The sequence below is a fragment of the Sycon ciliatum genome, chromosome 7 (assembly GCF_964019385.1).
Source record: "Sycon ciliatum chromosome 7, ocSycCili1.1, whole genome shotgun sequence".
Taxonomy (NCBI): domain Eukaryota; kingdom Metazoa; phylum Porifera; class Calcarea; order Leucosolenida; family Sycettidae; genus Sycon; species Sycon ciliatum.
Genome location: NC_088649.1, coordinates 8,174,969 through 8,192,594, shown reverse-complemented (window position 1 = coordinate 8,192,594; position 17,626 = coordinate 8,174,969). Strand labels below are relative to the sequence as shown.

General features: G+C 43.6%; 1 protein-coding gene across 1 annotated transcript; it reads right to left on the bottom strand.

Annotated features, from left to right (window-relative positions):
• Positions 1-111: 111 nt before the first annotated feature.
• LOC135821578 (zinc finger protein 271-like) lies at positions 112-16,363 on the bottom strand. The gene is made up of 15 exons (XM_065334576.1): positions 16,338-16,363; positions 14,665-14,790; positions 14,040-14,103; positions 13,283-13,416; positions 12,083-12,293; positions 11,830-11,904; positions 9,714-9,788; positions 6,990-7,047; positions 3,497-3,647; positions 2,379-2,676; positions 2,229-2,287; positions 1,325-1,622; positions 1,179-1,233; positions 355-482; positions 112-171 (listed from the first exon to the last, which is right to left on the bottom strand). Exons 1-15 carry the CDS (start codon positions 16,361-16,363, stop codon positions 112-114), a joined length of 1,818 nt encoding a protein of 605 aa, XP_065190648.1.
• Between the last annotated feature and the right edge of the window lie 1,263 nt (positions 16,364-17,626).

Sequence of the window (17,626 nt, the reverse complement as noted above, 5' to 3'; positions counted from 1 at the left end):
AGTAGCTACCTTGCATGACATAATTACTCCAAAAACATTAAATGTGTCAAACAGAGCCTTGTTATCAATGCCCTTGTCCTAATTCTTGATGAAGATGTTACCAAATCGAGATCACACAGACAAGAGCACTTGAAAGCTATCACTCTTGTCCAAAATTCCTTCTGCCGATCGCTAATCGGAGTACCGCAGTGGAACAAAACAAATGTAAACAAAATTATGTCTTTTGTTCCTTTTCAATGGACTCTAAGCGCATAGTTGGGAAAATACCTCATGCTTGCGCACGCTTGCGCACGTGGAAGAACCGTTGGATAAAACCTGTAGAGTTGATAACCGCTTAAAGGAGGCTCCACATACCTTGCACTTGTAAGGCTTCTCCCCATTGTGAATACGTTCATACTTGCGAAGGTTTGATGATGTCCTGAACGATGCTTTACAAACCGTGCACGCGAAAGGCTTCTCCCCGGTGTGAATACGTTTGTGTACTAGCAGATCGCTTGAATGAGAGAAGTATTTGCTGCATACATCACACTTGAACGGAGGTCGATGTGCAACTCTCTGTTTTGTTCTGGACTCCAACTCATATCAGCATCATCAGAGTAACCTGATATAACTTCTGTCCAAAGTTCTTTCTGCTGATCGCTATTCTGAGTACAGCTGTTGAAGGAAACAATTGTGAAAAATCGTACTACTGTTGTTCCTTTTCAAAGCGCTCTAAGCGCATAGTTGGGACAATACCTCATTCTTGCGCCCGTGGAAGAACAATTGAATATAACCTGTAGAGTTGATAACCGCTTTAAGGTGGCTCCACATACTTCGCACCTGTAAGGCCTCTCCCCAGTGTGAATATGTTCATGCTTACGCAGATTTGATGTTGTCCTGAACGTTGCTTTACAAACTTAAATAACATGGAAGATGAAAGAAGCTTGGGACAGGTCACCTTTGCCAAACACCTTGCGGTCATTCAGCAGCATCCCATTGACTTTGTCAATAGCTTGTTGGGCAGCTTCATCAGTCCTAAAATGACAAAGCAGTATCCCTTGGACTGGCCCTTAACGTCAGTAGCTACCTTGCATGACATAATTACTCCAAAAACATTAAATGTGTCAAACAGAGCCTTGTTATCAATGCCCTTGTCCTAATTCTTGATGAAAATGTTACCAAATCGAGATCACACAGACCAGAGCACTTGAAAGCTATCACTCTTGTCCAAAATTCCTTCTGCTGATCGCTAATCTGAGTACCGCAGTGGAACAAAACAAATGTAAACAAAATTATGTCTTTTGTTCCTTTTCAATGGACTCTAAACGCATAGTTGGGAAAATACCTCATGCTTGCGCACGCTTGCGCACGTGGAAGAACCGTTGGATAAAACCTGTAGAGTTGATAACCGCTTGAAGGAGGCTCCACATACCTTGCACTTGTAAGGCTTCTCCCCATTGTGAATACGTTCATGCTTGCGAAGGTTTGATGATGTCCTGAACGTTGCTTTACAAACCGTGCACGCGGAAGGCTTCTCCCCGGTGTGAATACGTTTGTGTACTAGCAGATCGCTTGAATGAGAGAAGTATTTGCTGCATACATCACACTTGAACGGAGGTCGATGTGCAACTCTCTGATTTGTTCTGGACTCCAACGCATATCAGCATCATCAGAGTAACCTGATATAACTTCTGTCCAAAGTTCTTTCTGCTGATCGCTATTCTGAGTACCGCTGCGGAAGGAAACAATTGTGAAAAATCGTACTGCTGTTCCTTTTTAAATCGCTCTAAGCGCATAGTTGGGACAATACCTCATTCTTGCTCCCGTGGAAGAACAATTGAATATAACCTGTAGAGTTGATAACCGCTTTATGGTGGCTCACCATACTTCGCACCTGTAAGGCCTCTCCCCAGTGTGAATATGTTCATGCTTACGCAGATTTGATGTTGTCCTGAACGTTGCTTTACAAACTTAAATAACATGGAAGATGAAAGAAGCTTGGGACAGGTCACCTTTGCCAAACACCTTGCGGTCATTCAGCAGCATCCCATTGACTTTGTCAATAGCTTGTTGGGCAGCTTCATCAGTCTTAAAATGACAAAGCAGTATCCCTTGGACTGGCCCTTATCGTCAGTAGCTACCTTGCATGACATAATTACTCCAAAAACATTAAATGTGTCAAACAGAGCCTTGTTATCAATGCCCTTGTCCTAATTCTTGATGAAAATGTTACCAAATCGAGATCACACAGACCAGAGCACTTGAAAGCTATCACTCTTGTCCAAAATTCCTTCTGCTGATCGCTAATCTGAGTACCGCAGTGGAACAAAACAAATGTAAACAAAATTATGTCTTTTGTTCCTTTTCAATGGACTCTAAACGCATAGTTGGGAAAATACCTCATGCTTGCGCACGCTTGCGCACGTGGAAGAACCGTTGGATAAAACCTGTAGAGTTGATAACCGCTTGAAGGAGGCTCCACATACCTTGCACTTGTAAGGCTTCTCCCCATTGTGAATACGTTCATGCTTGCGAAGGTTTGATGATGTCCTGAACGTTGCTTTACAAACCGTGCACGCGGAAGGCTTCTCCCCGGTGTGAATACGTTTGTGTACTAGCAGATCGCTTGAATGAGAGAAGTATTTGCTGCATACATCACACTTGAACGGAGGTCGATGTGCAACTCTCTGATTTGTTCTGGACTCCAACGCATATCAGCATCATCAGAGTAACCTGATATAACTTCTGTCCAAAGTTCTTTCTGCTGATCGCTATTCTGAGTACCGCTGCGGAAGGAAACAATTGTGAAAAATCGTACTGCTGTTCCTTTTTAAAGCGCTCTAAGCGCATAGTTGGGACAATACCTCATTCTTGCTCCCGTGGAAGAACAATTGAATATAACCTGTATAGTTGATAACCGCTTTAAGGTGGCTCACCATACTTCGCACCTGTAAGGCCTCTCCCCAGTGTGAATATGTTCATGCTTACGCAGATTTGATGTTGTCCTGAACGTTGCTTTACAAACTTAAATAACATGGAAGATGAAAGAAGCTTGGGACAGGTCACCTTTGCCAAACACCTTGCGGTCATTCAGCAGCATCCCATTGACTTGGTCAATAGCTTGTTGGGCAGCTTCATCAGTCTTAAAATGACAAAGCAGTATCCCTTGGACTGGCCCGTATCGTCAGTAGCTACCTTGCATGACATAATTACTCCAAAAACATTAAATGTGTCAAACAGAGCCTTGTTATCAATGTCCTTGTCCTAATTCTTGATGAAGATGTTACCAAATCGAGATCACACAGACCAGAGCACTTGAAAGCTATCACTCTTGTCCAAAATTCCTTCTGCTGATCGCTAATCGGAGTACCGCAGTGGAACAAAACAAATGTAAACAAAATTATGTCTTTTGTTCCTTTTCAATGGACTCTAAGCGCATAGTTTGGAAAATACCTCATGCTTGCGCACGCTTGCGCACGTGGAAGAACCGTTGGATAAAATCTGTAGAGTTGATAACCGCTTAAAGGAGGCTCCACATAACTTGCACTTGTAAGGCTTCTCCCCATTGTGAATACGTTCATACTTGCGAAGGTTTGATGATGTCCTGAACGATGCTTTACAAACCGTGCACGCGAAAGGCTTCTCCCCGGTGTGAATACGTTTGTGTACTAGCAGATCGCTTGAATGAGAGAAGTATTTGCTGCATACATCACACTTGAACGGAGGTCGATGTGCAACTCTCTGTTTTGTTCTGGACTCCAACTCATATCTGCATCATCAGAGTAACCTGATATAACTTCTGTCCAAAGTTCTTTCTGCTGATCGCTATTCTGAGTACCGCTGCGGAAGGAAACAATTGTGAAAAATCGTACTGCTGTTGTTCCTTTTTAAAGCGCTCTAAGCGCATAGTTGGGACAATACCCCATTCTTGCGCCCGTGGAAGAACACTTGAATATAACCTGTAGAGTTGATAACCGCTTTAAGGTGGCTCCACATACTTCGCACCTGTAAGGCCTCTCCCCAGTGTGAATATGTTCATGCTTACGCAGATTTGATGTTGTCCTGAACGTTGCTTTACAAACTTAAATAACATGGAAGGTGAAAGAAGCTTGGGACAGGTCACCTTTGCCAAACACCTTGCGGTCATTCAGCAGCATCCCATTGACTTTGTCAATAGCTTGTTGGGCAGCTTCATCAGTCTTAAAATGACAAAGCAGTATCCCTTGGACTGGCCCGTATCGTCAGTAGCTACCTTGCATGACATAATTACTCCAAAAACATTAAATGTGTCAAACAGAGCCTTGTTATCAATGCCTTTGTCCTAATTCTTGAATATTGTTCATAATCAGGTACATCACCCGTTCCAGGTCCTTGGCATTACGAAACGCTGTGACACCTGTCTGCTGTAGTCGAATCGGTTTAGGAAAAGGGCTGTGAAAAATTGGAAAAAATGAGCATGGGCAGATGAGCACCCTTGCTCATCGTCTCCAATCCCTTTTTTCCCATCTTGCAATCTGGCACCAGGCATACTTGATTGTTACCGCGGACGGTCGTGTAATAAAACATGATAATTATTGTTCATAATCAGTTACATCCACCTTTCCAGGTCCTTGGCACTACGAACCGCTGTGACACCTGTCTGCTGAAGTCGAATCGGTTGAGGAAAAGGGCTGTGAAAATTCGGAAAAGTGAGCAAGGGCAGATGAGCACCCTTGCTCATCTTCTCCAATTCCCTTCTTTTCCTATCCTGCAATCTGCCACCTCTACAAGCATGGCATCTATCAGTCGAGTTCAGCGGTATATTCTTCCTTTTCAAAGGACTCTCCGCGCCTAGTTGGGACAATACCTCATGATTGCGAACGTGGAAAAACCATTGGATATAACCTGTACGTTGATAACCGCTTGAAGGAAGCTCCACATACCTCGCTCTTGTAAGGCCTCTCCCCACAGCGAATGCGTTCATGCTTACGTATAATTTGATGTCCTGAACGTTGATTTACAAACTTTCCACGCGAAAGGCTTCTCCCCGGTGTGAATACGTTTCTGTACTAGCAGATCGCTTGAATGAGAGAAGTATTTGCTGCATACATCACACTTGAACGGAGGTCGATGTGCAACTCTCTGATTTATTCTGGACTCCAACGCATATCAGCATCATCAGAGTAACCTGATATAACTTCTGTCCAAAGTTCTTTCTGCTGATCGCTATTCTGAGTACCGCTGTTGAAGGAAACAATTGTGAAAAATCGTACTGCTGTTGTTCCTTTTCAAAGCGCTCTAAGCGCATAGTTGGGACAATACCTCATTCTTGCGCCCGTGGAAGAACAATTGAATATAACCTGTAGAGTTGATAACCGCTTTAAGGTGGCTCCACATACTTCGCACCTGTAAGGCCTCTCCCCAGTGTGAATATGTTCATTCTTACGCAGATTTGATGTTGTCCTGAACGTTGCTTTACAAACTTAAATAACATGAAAGATGAAAGAAGCTTGGGACAGATCACCTTTGCCAAACACCTTGCGGTCATTCAGCAGCATCCCATTGACTTTGTCAATAGCTTGTTGGGCAGCTTCATCAGTCTTAAAATGACAAAGCAGTATCCCTTGGACTGGCCCTTATCGTCAGTAGCTACCTTGCATGACATAATTACTCCAAAAACATTAAATGTGTCAAACAGAGCCTTGTTATCAATGCCCTTGTCCATATTCTTGATGAAGATGTTACCAAATCGAGATCACACAGACCGAAGCACTTGAAAGCTATCACTCTTGTCCAAAATTCCTTCTGCTGATCGCTAATCTGAGTACCGCAGTGGAACAAAACAAATGTAAACAAAATTATATCTTTTGTTCCTTTTCAAAGGACTCTCCGCGCGTAGTTGGGACAATACCTCATGATTGCGAACGTGGAAAAACCATTGGATATAACCTGTACGTTGGTAACCGCTTGAAGGAAGCTCCACATACCTCGCTCTTGTAAGGCCTCTCCCCACAGCGAATGCGTTCATGCTTACGTATAATTTGATGTCCTGAACGTTGATTTACAAACTTTCCTGGCGAAAGGCTTCTCCCCGGTGTGAATACGTTTCTGTACTAGCAGATCGCTTGAATGAGAGAAGTATTTGCTGCATACATCACACTTGAACGGAAGTCGATGTGCAACTCTCTGATTTGTTCTGGACTCCAACGCATATCAGCATCATTAGAGTAACCTGATATAACTTCTGTCCAAAGTTCTTTCTGCTGATCGCTATTCTGAGTACTGCTGTTGAAGGAAACAATTGTGAAAAATCGTACTGCTGTTGTTCCTTTTTAGAGCGCTCTAAGCGCATAGTTGGGACAATACCTCATTCTTGCGCCCGTGGAAGAACAATTGAATATAACCTGTAGAGTTGATAACCGCTTTAAGGTGGCGCCACATACTTCGCACCTGTAAGGCCTCTCCCCAGTGTGAATATGTTCATGCTTACGCAGATTTGATGTTGTCCTGAACGTTGCTTTACAAACTTAAATAACATGAAAGATGAAAGAAGCTTGGGACAGTTCACCTTTGCCAAACACCTTGCGGTCATTCAGCAGCATCCCATTGACTTTGTCAATAGCTTGTTGGGCAGCTTCATCAGTCTTAAAATGACAAAGCAGTATCCCTTGGACTGGCCCGTATCGTCAGTAGCTACCTTGCATGACATAATTACTCCAAAAACATTAAATGTGTCAAACAGAGCCTTGTTATCAATGCCCTTGTCCTAATTCTTGATAAAGATGTTACCAAATCGAGATCACACAGACCAGAGCACTTGAAAGCTATCACTCTTGTCCAAAATTCCTTCTGCTGATCGCTAATCTGAGTACCGCAGTGGAACAAAACAAATGTAAACAAAATTATATCTTTAGTTCCTTTTCAAAGGACTCTCCGCGTAGAGTTGGGACAATACCTCATGATTGCGAACGTGGAAAAACCATTGGATATAACCTGTACGTTGGGAACCGCTTGAAGGAAGCTCCACATACCTCGCTCTTGTAAGGCCTCTCCCCACAGCGTCCAAAATTCCTTCTGCTGATCGCTAATCTGAGTACCGCAGTGGCGCAAAACAAATGTAAACAAAATTATATCTTTTGTTACTTTTCAAAGGACTCTCCGCGCATAGTTGGGACAATACCTCATGATTGCGAACGTGGAAAAACCATTGGATATAACCTGTACGTTGGTAACCGCTTGAAGGAAGCTCCACATACCTCGCTCTTGTAAGGCCTCTCCCCACAGCGAATGCGTTCATGCTTACGTATAATTTGATGTCCTGAACGTTGATTTACAAACTTTCCTGGCGAAAGGCTTCTCCCCGGTGTGAATACGTTTCTGTACTAGCAGATCGCTTGAATGAGAGAAGTATTTGCTGCATACATCACACTTGAACGGAGGTCGATGTGCAACTCTCTGATTTGTTCTGGACTCCAACGCATATCAGCATCATTAGAGTAACCTGATATAACTTCTGTCCAAAGTTCTTTCTGCTGATCGCTATTCTGAGTACCGCTGTTGAAGGAAACAATTGTGAAAAATCGTACTACTGTTGTTCCTTTTCAAAGCGCTCTAAGCGCATAGTTGGGACAATACCTCATTGTTGCGCCCGTGGAAGAACAATTGAATATAACCTGTAGAGTTGATAACCGCTTTAAGGTGGCTCCACATACTTCGCACCTGTAAGGCCTCTCCCCAATGTGAATATGTTCATGCTTACGCAGATTTGATGTTGTCCTGAACAAATCAGAGAATTGCACATCGACCTCCGTTCAAGTGTGATGTATGCAGCAAATACTCCTCTCATTCAAGCGATCTGCTTCACAATCTCTCCAGAACGACGATGTGTATCTTGGTTCTGTTAACTACTGCATGTATAAGGTGCGATAGGTGCGTCTCCGTGGAGGTCGATGTGAAACTCTCTGATTTGTTCTGGACTCCAACGCATGTCAGCATCATTAGAGTAACCTGATATAACCTCTGTCCAAAGTTCTTTCTGCTGATCGCTATTCTGAGTACCGCTGTTGAAGGAAATAATTATATGTAAACAAAAGTATAGCTTTTGTTCCTTTTCAAAGGACTCTAAGCGCATAGTTGGGACAATACCTCATTCTTGCGCACGTGAAAGAACCGTTGGATATAACCTGTAGAGTTGATAACCGCTTTGAGGAGGATCCACATACCTTGCACTTGTAGGGCCTCTCCCCAGTGTGAATACGTTCATGCTTACGCAGATTTGTGAGACTTTGCTAGGCCTATAGGGATGACTACTAACACTAGTACATGTACTAACCTCACCATCCAACACAGGGAAACACCAGCTGAATATTGTTCATAATCAGGTACATTACCCGTTCCAGGTCCTTGGCATTACGAAACGCTGTGACACCTGCCTGCTGTAGTCGAATCGGTTTAGGAAAAGTGCTGTGAAAAATTGGAGAAAAATGAGCATGGGCAGATGAGCACCCTGGCTCATCGTCTCCAATCCCTTTTTTCCCATCCTGCAATCTGGCACCGGGCATACTTGATTGTTGCCGTGGACGGTCGTGTAATAAAACATGATAATTATTGTTCATAATCAGGTACATCCACCTTTTCAGGTCCTTGGCACTACGAACCGCTGTGACACCTGTCTGCTGTAGTCGAATCGTGAGGAAAAGGGCTGTGAAAATTCGGAAGAGTGAGCAAGGGCAGATGAGCACCCTTGCTCATCTTCTCCAATTCCCTTCTTTTCCCATCCTGCAATCTGCCACCTCTACAAGCATGGCATCTATCAGTCGAGTTCAGCGGTATATTCTTCCTTTTCAAAGGACTCTCCGCGCATAGTTGGGACAATACCTCATGATTGCGAACGTGGAAAAACCATTGGATATAACCTGTACGTTGATAACCGCTTGAAGGAAGCTCCACATACCTCGCTCTTGTAAGGCCTCTCCCCACAGCGAATGCGTTCATGCTTACGTATAATTTGATGTCCTGAACGTTGATTTACAAACTTTCCACGCGAAAGGCTTCTCCCCGGTGTGAATACGTTTCTATACCAGCAGATCGCTTGAATGAGAGAAGTATTTGCTGCATACATCACACTTGAACGGAGGTCGATGTGCAACTCTCTGATTTGTTCTGGACTCCAACGCATATCAGCATCACTAGAGTAACCTGATATAACTTCTGTCCAAAGTTCTTTCTGCTGATCGCTATTCTGAGTACCGCTGTTGAAGGAAACAATCGTGAAAAATCGTACTACTGTTGTTCCTTTTCAAAGCGCTCTAAGCGCATAGTTGGGACAATACCTCATTCTTGCGCCCGTGGAAGAACAATTGAATATAACCTGTAGAGTTGATAACCGCTTTAAGGTGGCTCCACATACTTCGCACCTGTAAGGCCTCTCCCCAGTGTGAATATGTTCATGCTTACGCAGATTTGATGTTGTCCTGAACGTTGCTTTACAAACTTAAATAACATGGAAGATGAAAGAAGCTTGGGACAGGTCACCTTTGCCAAACACCTTGCGGTCATTCAGCAGCATCCCATTGACTTTGTCAATAGCTTGTTGGGCAGCTTCATCAGTCTTAAAATGACAAAGCAGTATCCCTTGGACTGGCCCTTAACGTCAGTAGCTACCTTGCATGACATAATTACTCCAAAAACATTAAATGTGTCAAACAGAGCCTTGTTATCATTGCCCTTGTCCTAATTCTTGATGAAGATGTTACCAAATCGAGATCACACAGACCAGAGCACTTGAAAGCTATCACTCTTGTCCAAAATTCCTTCTGCTGAGCGCTAATCTGAGTACCGCAGTGGAACAAAACAAATGTAATCAAAAAATTATGTCTTTTGTTCCTTTTCAATGGACTCTAAACGCATAGTTGGGAAAAAACCTCATGCTTGCGCACGCTTGCGCACGTGGAAGAACCGTTGGATAAAACCTGTAGAGTTGATAACCGCTTGAAGGAGGCTCCACATACCTTGCACTTGTAAGGCTTCTCCCCATTGTTAATATGTTCATGCTTGCGAAGGTTTGATGATGTCCTGAACGTTGCTTTACAAACCGTGCACGCGGAAGGCTTCTCCCCGGTGTGAAAACGTTTGTGTACTAGCAGATCGCTTGAATGAGAGAAGTATTTGCTGCATACATCACACTTGAACGGAGGTCGATGTGCAACTCTCTGATTTGTTCTGGACTCCAACGCATATCAGCATCATCAGAGTAACCTGATATAACTTCTGTCCAAAGTTCTTTCTGCTGATCGCTATTCTGAGTACCGCTGCGGAAGGAAACAATTGTGAATAATCGTACTGCTCTTGTTCCTTTTTAAAGCGCTCTAAGCGCATAGTTGGGACAATACCTCATTCTTGCTCCCGTGGAAGAACAATTGAATATAACCTGTCGAGTTGATAACCGCTTTAAGGTGGCTCAACATACTTCGCACCTGTAAGGCCTCTCCCCAGTGTGAATATGTTCATGCTTACGCAGATTTCATGTTGTCCTGAACGTTGCTTTACAAACTTAAATAACATGGAAGATGAAAGAAGCTTGGGACAGGTCAGCTTTGCCAAACACCTTGCGGTCATTCAGCAGCATCCCATTGACTTTGTCAATAGCTTGTTGGGCAGCTTCATCAGTCTTAAAATGACAAAGCAGTATCCCTTGGACTGGCCCGTATCGTCAGTAGCTACCTTGCATGACATAATTACTCCAAAAACATTAAATGTGTCAAACAGAGCCTTGTTATCAATGCCCTTGTCCTAATTCTTGATGAATATGTTACCAAATCGAGATCACACAGACCAGAGCACTTGAAAGCTATCAGTCTGGTCCAAAATTCCTTCTGCTGATCGCTAATCGGAGTACCGCAGTGGAACAAAACAAATGTAAACAAAATTATGTCTTTTGTTCCTTTTCAATGGACTCTAAGCGCATAGTTGGGAAAATACCTCATGCTTGCGCACGCTTGCGCACCTGGAAGAACCGTTGGATAAAACCTGTAGAGTTGATAACCGCTTGAAGGAGGCTCCACACACCTTGCACTTGTAAGGCTTCTCCCCATTGTGAATATGTTCATACTTGCGAAGGTTTGATGATGTCCTGAACGATGCTTTACAAACCGTGCACGCGAAAGGCTTCTCCCCGGTGTGAATACGTTTGTGTACTAGCAGATTGCTTGAATGAGAGAAGTATTTGCTGCATACATCACACTTGAACGGAGGTCGATGTGCAACTCTCTGATTTGTTCTGGACTCCAACGCATATCAGCATCATTAGAGTAACCTGATATAACTTCTGTCCAAAGTTCTTTCTGCTGATCGCTATTCTGAGTACCGCTGTTGAAGGAAACAATTGTGAAAAATCGTACTACTGTTGTTCCTTTTCAAAGCGCTCTAAGCGCATAGTTGGGACAATACCTCATTCTTGCGCCCGTGGAAGAACAATTGAATATAACCTGTAGAGTTGATAACCGCTTTAAGGTGGCTCCACATACTTCGCACCTGTAAGGCCTCTCCCCAGTGTGAATATGTTCATGCTTACGCAGATTTGATGTTGTCCTGAACGTTGCTTTACAAACTTAAATAACATGGAAGATGAAAGAAGCTTGGGACAGGTCACCTTTGCCAAACACCTTGCGGTCATTCAGCAGCATCCCTTTGACTTTGTCAATAGCTTGTTGGGCAGCTTCATCAGTCTTAAAATGACAAAGCAGTATCCCTTGGACTGGCCCTTAACGTCAGTAGCTACCTTGCATGACATAATTACTCCAAAAACATTAAATGTGTCAAACAGAGCCTTGTTATCAATGCCCTTGTCCTAATTCTTGATGAAAATGTTACCAAATCGAGATCACACAGACCAGAGCACTTGAAAGCTATCACTCTTGTCCAAAATTCCTTCTGCTGATCGCTAATCTGAGTACCGCAGTGGAACAAAACAAATGTAAACAAAATTATGTCTTTTGTTCCTTTTCAATGGACTCTAAACGCATAGTTGGGAAAATACCTCATGCTTGCGCACGCTTGCGCACGTGGAAGAACCGTTGGATAAAACCTGTAGAGTTGATAACCGCTTGAAGGAGGCTCCACATACCTTGCACTTGTAAGGCTTCTCCCCATTGTGAATACGTTCATGCTTGCGAAGGTTTGATGATGTCCTGAACGTTGCTTTACAAACCGTGCACGCGGAAGGCTTCTCCCCGGTGTGAATACGTTTGTGTACTAGCAGATCGCTTGAATGAGAGAAGTATTTGCTGCATACATCACACTTGAACGGAGGTCGATGTGCAACTCTCTGATTTGTTCTGGACTCCAACGCATATCAGCATCATCAGAGTAACCTGATATAACTTCTGTCCAAAGTTCTTTCTGCTGATCGCTATTCTGAGTACCGCTGCGGAAGGAAACAATTGTGAAAAATCGTACTGCTGTTCCTTTTTAAAGCGCTCTAAGCGCATAGTTGGGACAATACCTCATTCTTGCTCCCGTGGAAGAACAATTGAATATAACCTGTAGAGTTGATAACCGCTTTAAGGTGGCTCACCATACGTCGCACCTGTAAGGCCTCTCCCCAGTGTGAATATGTTCATGCTTACGCAGATTTGATGTTGTCCTGAACGTTGCTTTACAAACTTAAATAACATGGAAGATGAAAGAAGCTTGGGACAGGTCACCTTTGCCAAACACCTTGCGGTCATTCAGCAGCATCCCATTGACTTTGTCAATAGCTTGTTGGGCAGCTTCATCAGTCTTAAAATGACAAAGCAGTATCCCTTGGACTGGCCCGTATCGTCAGTAGCTACCTTGCATGACATAATTACTCCAAAAACATTAAATGTGTCAAACAGAGCCTTGTTATCAATGCCCTTGTCCTAATTCTTTATGAAGATGTTACCAAATCGAGATCACACAGACCAGAGCACTTGAAAGCTATCACTCTTGTCCAAAATTCCTTCTGCTGATCGCTAATCGGAGTACCGCTGTGGAACAAAACAAATGTAAACAAAATTATGTCTTTTGTTCCTTTTCAATGGACTCTAAGCGCATAGTTGGGAAAATACCTCATGCTTGCGCACGCTTGCGCACGTGGAAGAACCATTGGATAAAACCTGTAGAGTTGATAACCGCTTGAAGGAGGCTCCAAATACCTTGCACTTGTAAGGCTTCTCCCCATTGTGAATACGTTCATACTTGCGAAGGTTTGATGATGTCCTGAACGATGCTTTACAAACCGTGCACGCGAAAGGCTTTAGTTCCTTTTCAAAGGACTCTCCGCGTAGAGTTGGGACAATACCTCATGATTGCGAACGTGGAAAAACCATTGGATATAACCTGTACGTTGGGAACCGCTTGAAGGAAGCTCCACATACCTCGCTCTTGTAAGGCCTCTCCCCACAGCGTCCAAAATTCCTTCTGCTGATCGCTAATCTGAGTACCGCAGTGGCGCAAAACAAATGTAAACAAAATTATATCTTTTGTTACTTTTCAAAGGACTCTCCGCGCATAGTTGGGACAATACTTCATGATTGCGAACGTGGAAAAACCATTGGATATAACCTGTACGTTGGTAACCGCTTGAAGGAAGCTCCACATACCTCGCTCTTGTAAGGCCTCTCCCCACAGCGAATGCGTTCATGCTTACGTATAATTTGATGTCCTGAACGTTGATTTACAAACTTTCCTGGCGAAAGGCTTCTCCCCGGTGTGAATACGTTTCTGTACTAGCAGATCGCTTGAATGAGAGAAGTATTTGCTGCATACATCACACTTGAACGGAGGTCGATGTGCAACTCTCTGATTTGTTCTGGACTCCAACGCATATCAGCATCATTAGAGTAACCTGATATAACTTCTGTCCAAAGTTCTTTCTGCTGATCGCTATTCTGAGTACCGCTGTTGAAGGAAACAATTGTGAAAAATCGTACTGCTGTTGTTCTTTTTTAAAGCGCTCTAAGCGCATAGTTGGGACAATACCTCATTGTTGCGCCCGTGGAAGAACAATTGAATATAACCTGTAGAGTTGATAACCGCTTTAAGGTGGCTCCACATACTTCGCACCTGTAAGGCCTCTCCCCAATGTGAATATGTTCATGCTTACGCAGATTTGATGTTGTCCTGAACAAATCAGAGAATTGCACATCGACCTCCGTTCAAGTGTGATGTATGCAGCAAATACTTCTCTCATTCAAGCGATCTGCTTCACAATCTCTCCAGAACGACGATGTGTATCTTGGTTCTGTTAACTACTGCATGTATAAGGTGCGATAGGTGCGTCTCCGTGGAGGTCGATGTGAAACTCTCTGATTTGTTCTGGACTCCAACGCATGTCAGCATCATTAGAGTAACCTGATATAACCTCTGTCCAAAGTTCTTTCTGCTGATCGCTATTCTGAGTACCGCTGTTGAAGGAAATAATTATATGTAAACAAAAGTATAGCTTTTGTTCCTTTTCAAAGGACTCTAAGCGCATAGTTGGGACAATACCTCATTCTTGCGCACGTGAAAGAACCGTTGGATATAACCTGTAGAGTTGATAACCGCTTTGAGGAGGATCCACATACCTTGCACTTGTAGGGCCTCTCCCCAGTGTGAATACGTTCATGCTTACGCAGATTTGTGAGACTTTGCTAGGCCTATAGGGATGACTACTAACACTAGTACATGTACTAACCTCACCATCCAACACAGGGAAACACCAGCTGAATATTGTTCATAATCAGGTACATCACCCGTTCCAGGTCCTTGGCATTACGAAACGCTGTGACACCTGCCTGCTGTAGTCGAATCGGTTTAGGAAAAGTGCTGTGAAAAATTGGAGAAAAATGAGCATGGGCAGATGAGCACCCTGGCTCATCGTCTCCAATCCCTTTTTTCCCATCCTGCAATCTGGCACCGGGCATACTTGATTGTTGCCGTGGACGGTCGTGTAATAAAACATGATAATTATTGTTCATAATCAGGTACATCCACCTTTTCAGGTCCTTGGCACTACGAACCGCTGTGACACCTGTCTGCTGTAGTCGAATCGTGAGGAAAAGGGCTGTGAAAATTCGGAAGAGTGAGCAAGGGCAGATGAGCACCCTTGCTCATCTTCTCCAATTCCCTTCTTTTCCCATCCTGCAATCTGCCACCTCTACAAGCATGGCATCTATCAGTCGAGTTCAGCGGTATATTCTTCCTTTTCAAAGGACTCTCCGCGCATAGTTGGGACAATACCTCATGATTGCGAACGTGGAAAAACCATTGGATATAACCTGTACGTTGATAACCGCTTGAAGGAAGCTCCACATACCTCGCTCTTGTAAGGCCTCTCCCCACAGCGAATGCGTTCATGCTTACGTATAATTTGATGTCCTGAACGTTGATTTACAAACTTTCCACGCGAAAGGCTTCTCCCCGGTGTGAATACGTTTCTATACCAGCAGATCGCTTGAATGAGAGAAGTATTTGCTGCATACATCACACTTGAACGGAGGTCGATGTGCAACTCTCTGATTTGTTCTGGACTCCAACGCATATCAGCATCACTAGAGTAACCTGATATAACTTCTGTCCAAAGTTCTTTCTGCTGATCGCTATTCTGAGTACCGCTGTTGAAGGAAACAATCGTGAAAAATCGTACTACTGTTGTTCCTTTTCAAAGCGCTCTAGGCGCATAGTTGGGACAATACCTCATTCTTGCGCCCGTGGAAGAACAATTGAATATAACCTGTAGAGTTGATAACCGCTTTAAGGTGGCTCCACATACTTCGCACCTGTAAGGCCTCTCCCCAGTGTGAATATGTTCATGCTTACGCAGATTTGATGTTGTCCTGAACGTTGCTTTACAAACTTAAATAACATGGAAGATGAAAGAAGCTTGGGACAGGTCACCTTTGCCAAACACCTTGCGGTCATTCAGCAGCATCCCATTGACTTTGTCAATAGCTTGTTGGGCAGCTTCATCAGTCTTAAAATGACAAAGCAGTATCCCTTGGACTGGCCCTTAACGTCAGTAGCTACCTTGCATGACATAATTACTCCAAAAACATTAAATGTGTCAAACAGAGCCTTGTTATCATTGCCCTTGTCCTAATTCTTGATGAAGATGTTACCAAATCGAGATCACACAGACCAGAGCACTTGAAAGCTATCACTCTTGTCCAAAATTCCTTCTGCTGAGCGCTAATCTGAGTACCGCAGTGGAACAAAACAAATGTAATCAAAAAATTATGTCTTTTGTTCCTTTTCAATGGACTCTAAACGCATAGTTGGGAAAATACCTCATGCTTGCGCACGCTTGCGCACGTGGAAGAACCGTTGGATAAAACCTGTAGAGTTGATAACCGCTTGAAGGAGGCTCCACATACCTTGCACTTGTAAGGCTTCTCCCCATTGTTAATATGTTCATGCTTGCGAAGGTTTGATGATGTCCTGAACGTTGCTTTACAAACCGTGCACGCGGAAGGCTTCTCCCCGGTGTGAAAACGTTTGTGTACTAGCAGATCGCTTGAATGAGAGAAGTATTTGCTGCATACATCACACTTGAACGGAGGTCGATGTGCAACTCTCTGATTTGTTCTGGACTCCAACGCATATCAGCATCATCAGAGTAACCTGATATAACTTCTGTCCAAAGTTCTTTCTGCTGATCGCTATTCTGAGTACCGCTGCGGAAGGAAACAATTGTGAATAATCGTACTGCTCTTGTTCCTTTTTAAAGCGCTCTAAGCGCATAGTTGGGACAATACCTCATTCTTGCTCCCGTGGAAGAACAATTGAATATAACCTGTCGAGTTGATAACCGCTTTAAGGTGGCTCAACATACTTCGCACCTGTAAGGCCTCTCCCCAGTGTGAATATGTTCATGCTTACGCAGATTTCATGTTGTCCTGAACGTTGCTTTACAAACTTAAATAACATGGAAGATGAAAGAAGCTTGGGACAGGTCACCTTTGCCAAACACCTTGCGGTCATTCAGCAGCATCCCATTGACTTTGTCAATAGCTTGTTGGGCAGCTTCATCAGTCTTAAAATGACAAAGCAGTATCCCTTGGACTGGCCCGTATCGTCAGTAGCTACCTTGCATGACATAATTACTCCAAAAACATTAAATGTGTCAAACAGAGCCTTGTTATCAATGCCCTTGTCCTAATTCTTGATGAATATGTTACCAAATCGAGATCACACAGACCAGAGCACTTGAAAGCTATCAGTCTGGTCCAAAATTCCTTCTGCTGATCGCTAATCGGAGTACCGCAGTGGAACAAAACAAATGTAAACAAAATTATGTCTTTTGTTCCTTTTCAATGGACTCTAAGCGCATAGTTGGGAAAATACCTCATGCTTGCGCACGCTTGCGCACCTGGAAGAACCGTTGGATAAAACCTGTAGAGTTGATAACCGCTTGAAGGAGGCTCCACACACCTTGCACTTGTAAGGCTTCTCCCCATTGTGAATATGTTCATACTTGCGAAGGTTTGATGATGTCCTGAACGATGCTTTACAAACCGTGCACGCGAAAGGCTTCTCCCCGGTGTGAATACGTTTGTGTACTAGCAGATTGCTTGAATGAGAGAAGTATATGCTGCATACATCACACTTGAACGGAGGTCGATGTGCAACTCTCTGATTTGTTCTGGACTCCAACGCATATCAG

Excerpts from the sequence above, each read along its gene's own strand:
- LOC135821578 (XM_065334576.1), bottom strand. The coding sequence starts at position 16,363 with ATGGGGAGAAGCCTTACAAGTGCAAG. Across the intron at positions 2,288-2,378 it reads CAAGCGTGCGCAAGCATGAG|ATTAGCGATCAGCAGAAGGA; the intron begins GTATTTTCCCAA and ends TGCGGTACTCAG. Across the intron at positions 1,623-2,228 it reads GCTTTCAAGTGCTCTGGTCT|AACAAATCAGAGAGTTGCAC; the intron begins GTGTGATCTCGA and ends GTTGGAGTCCAG.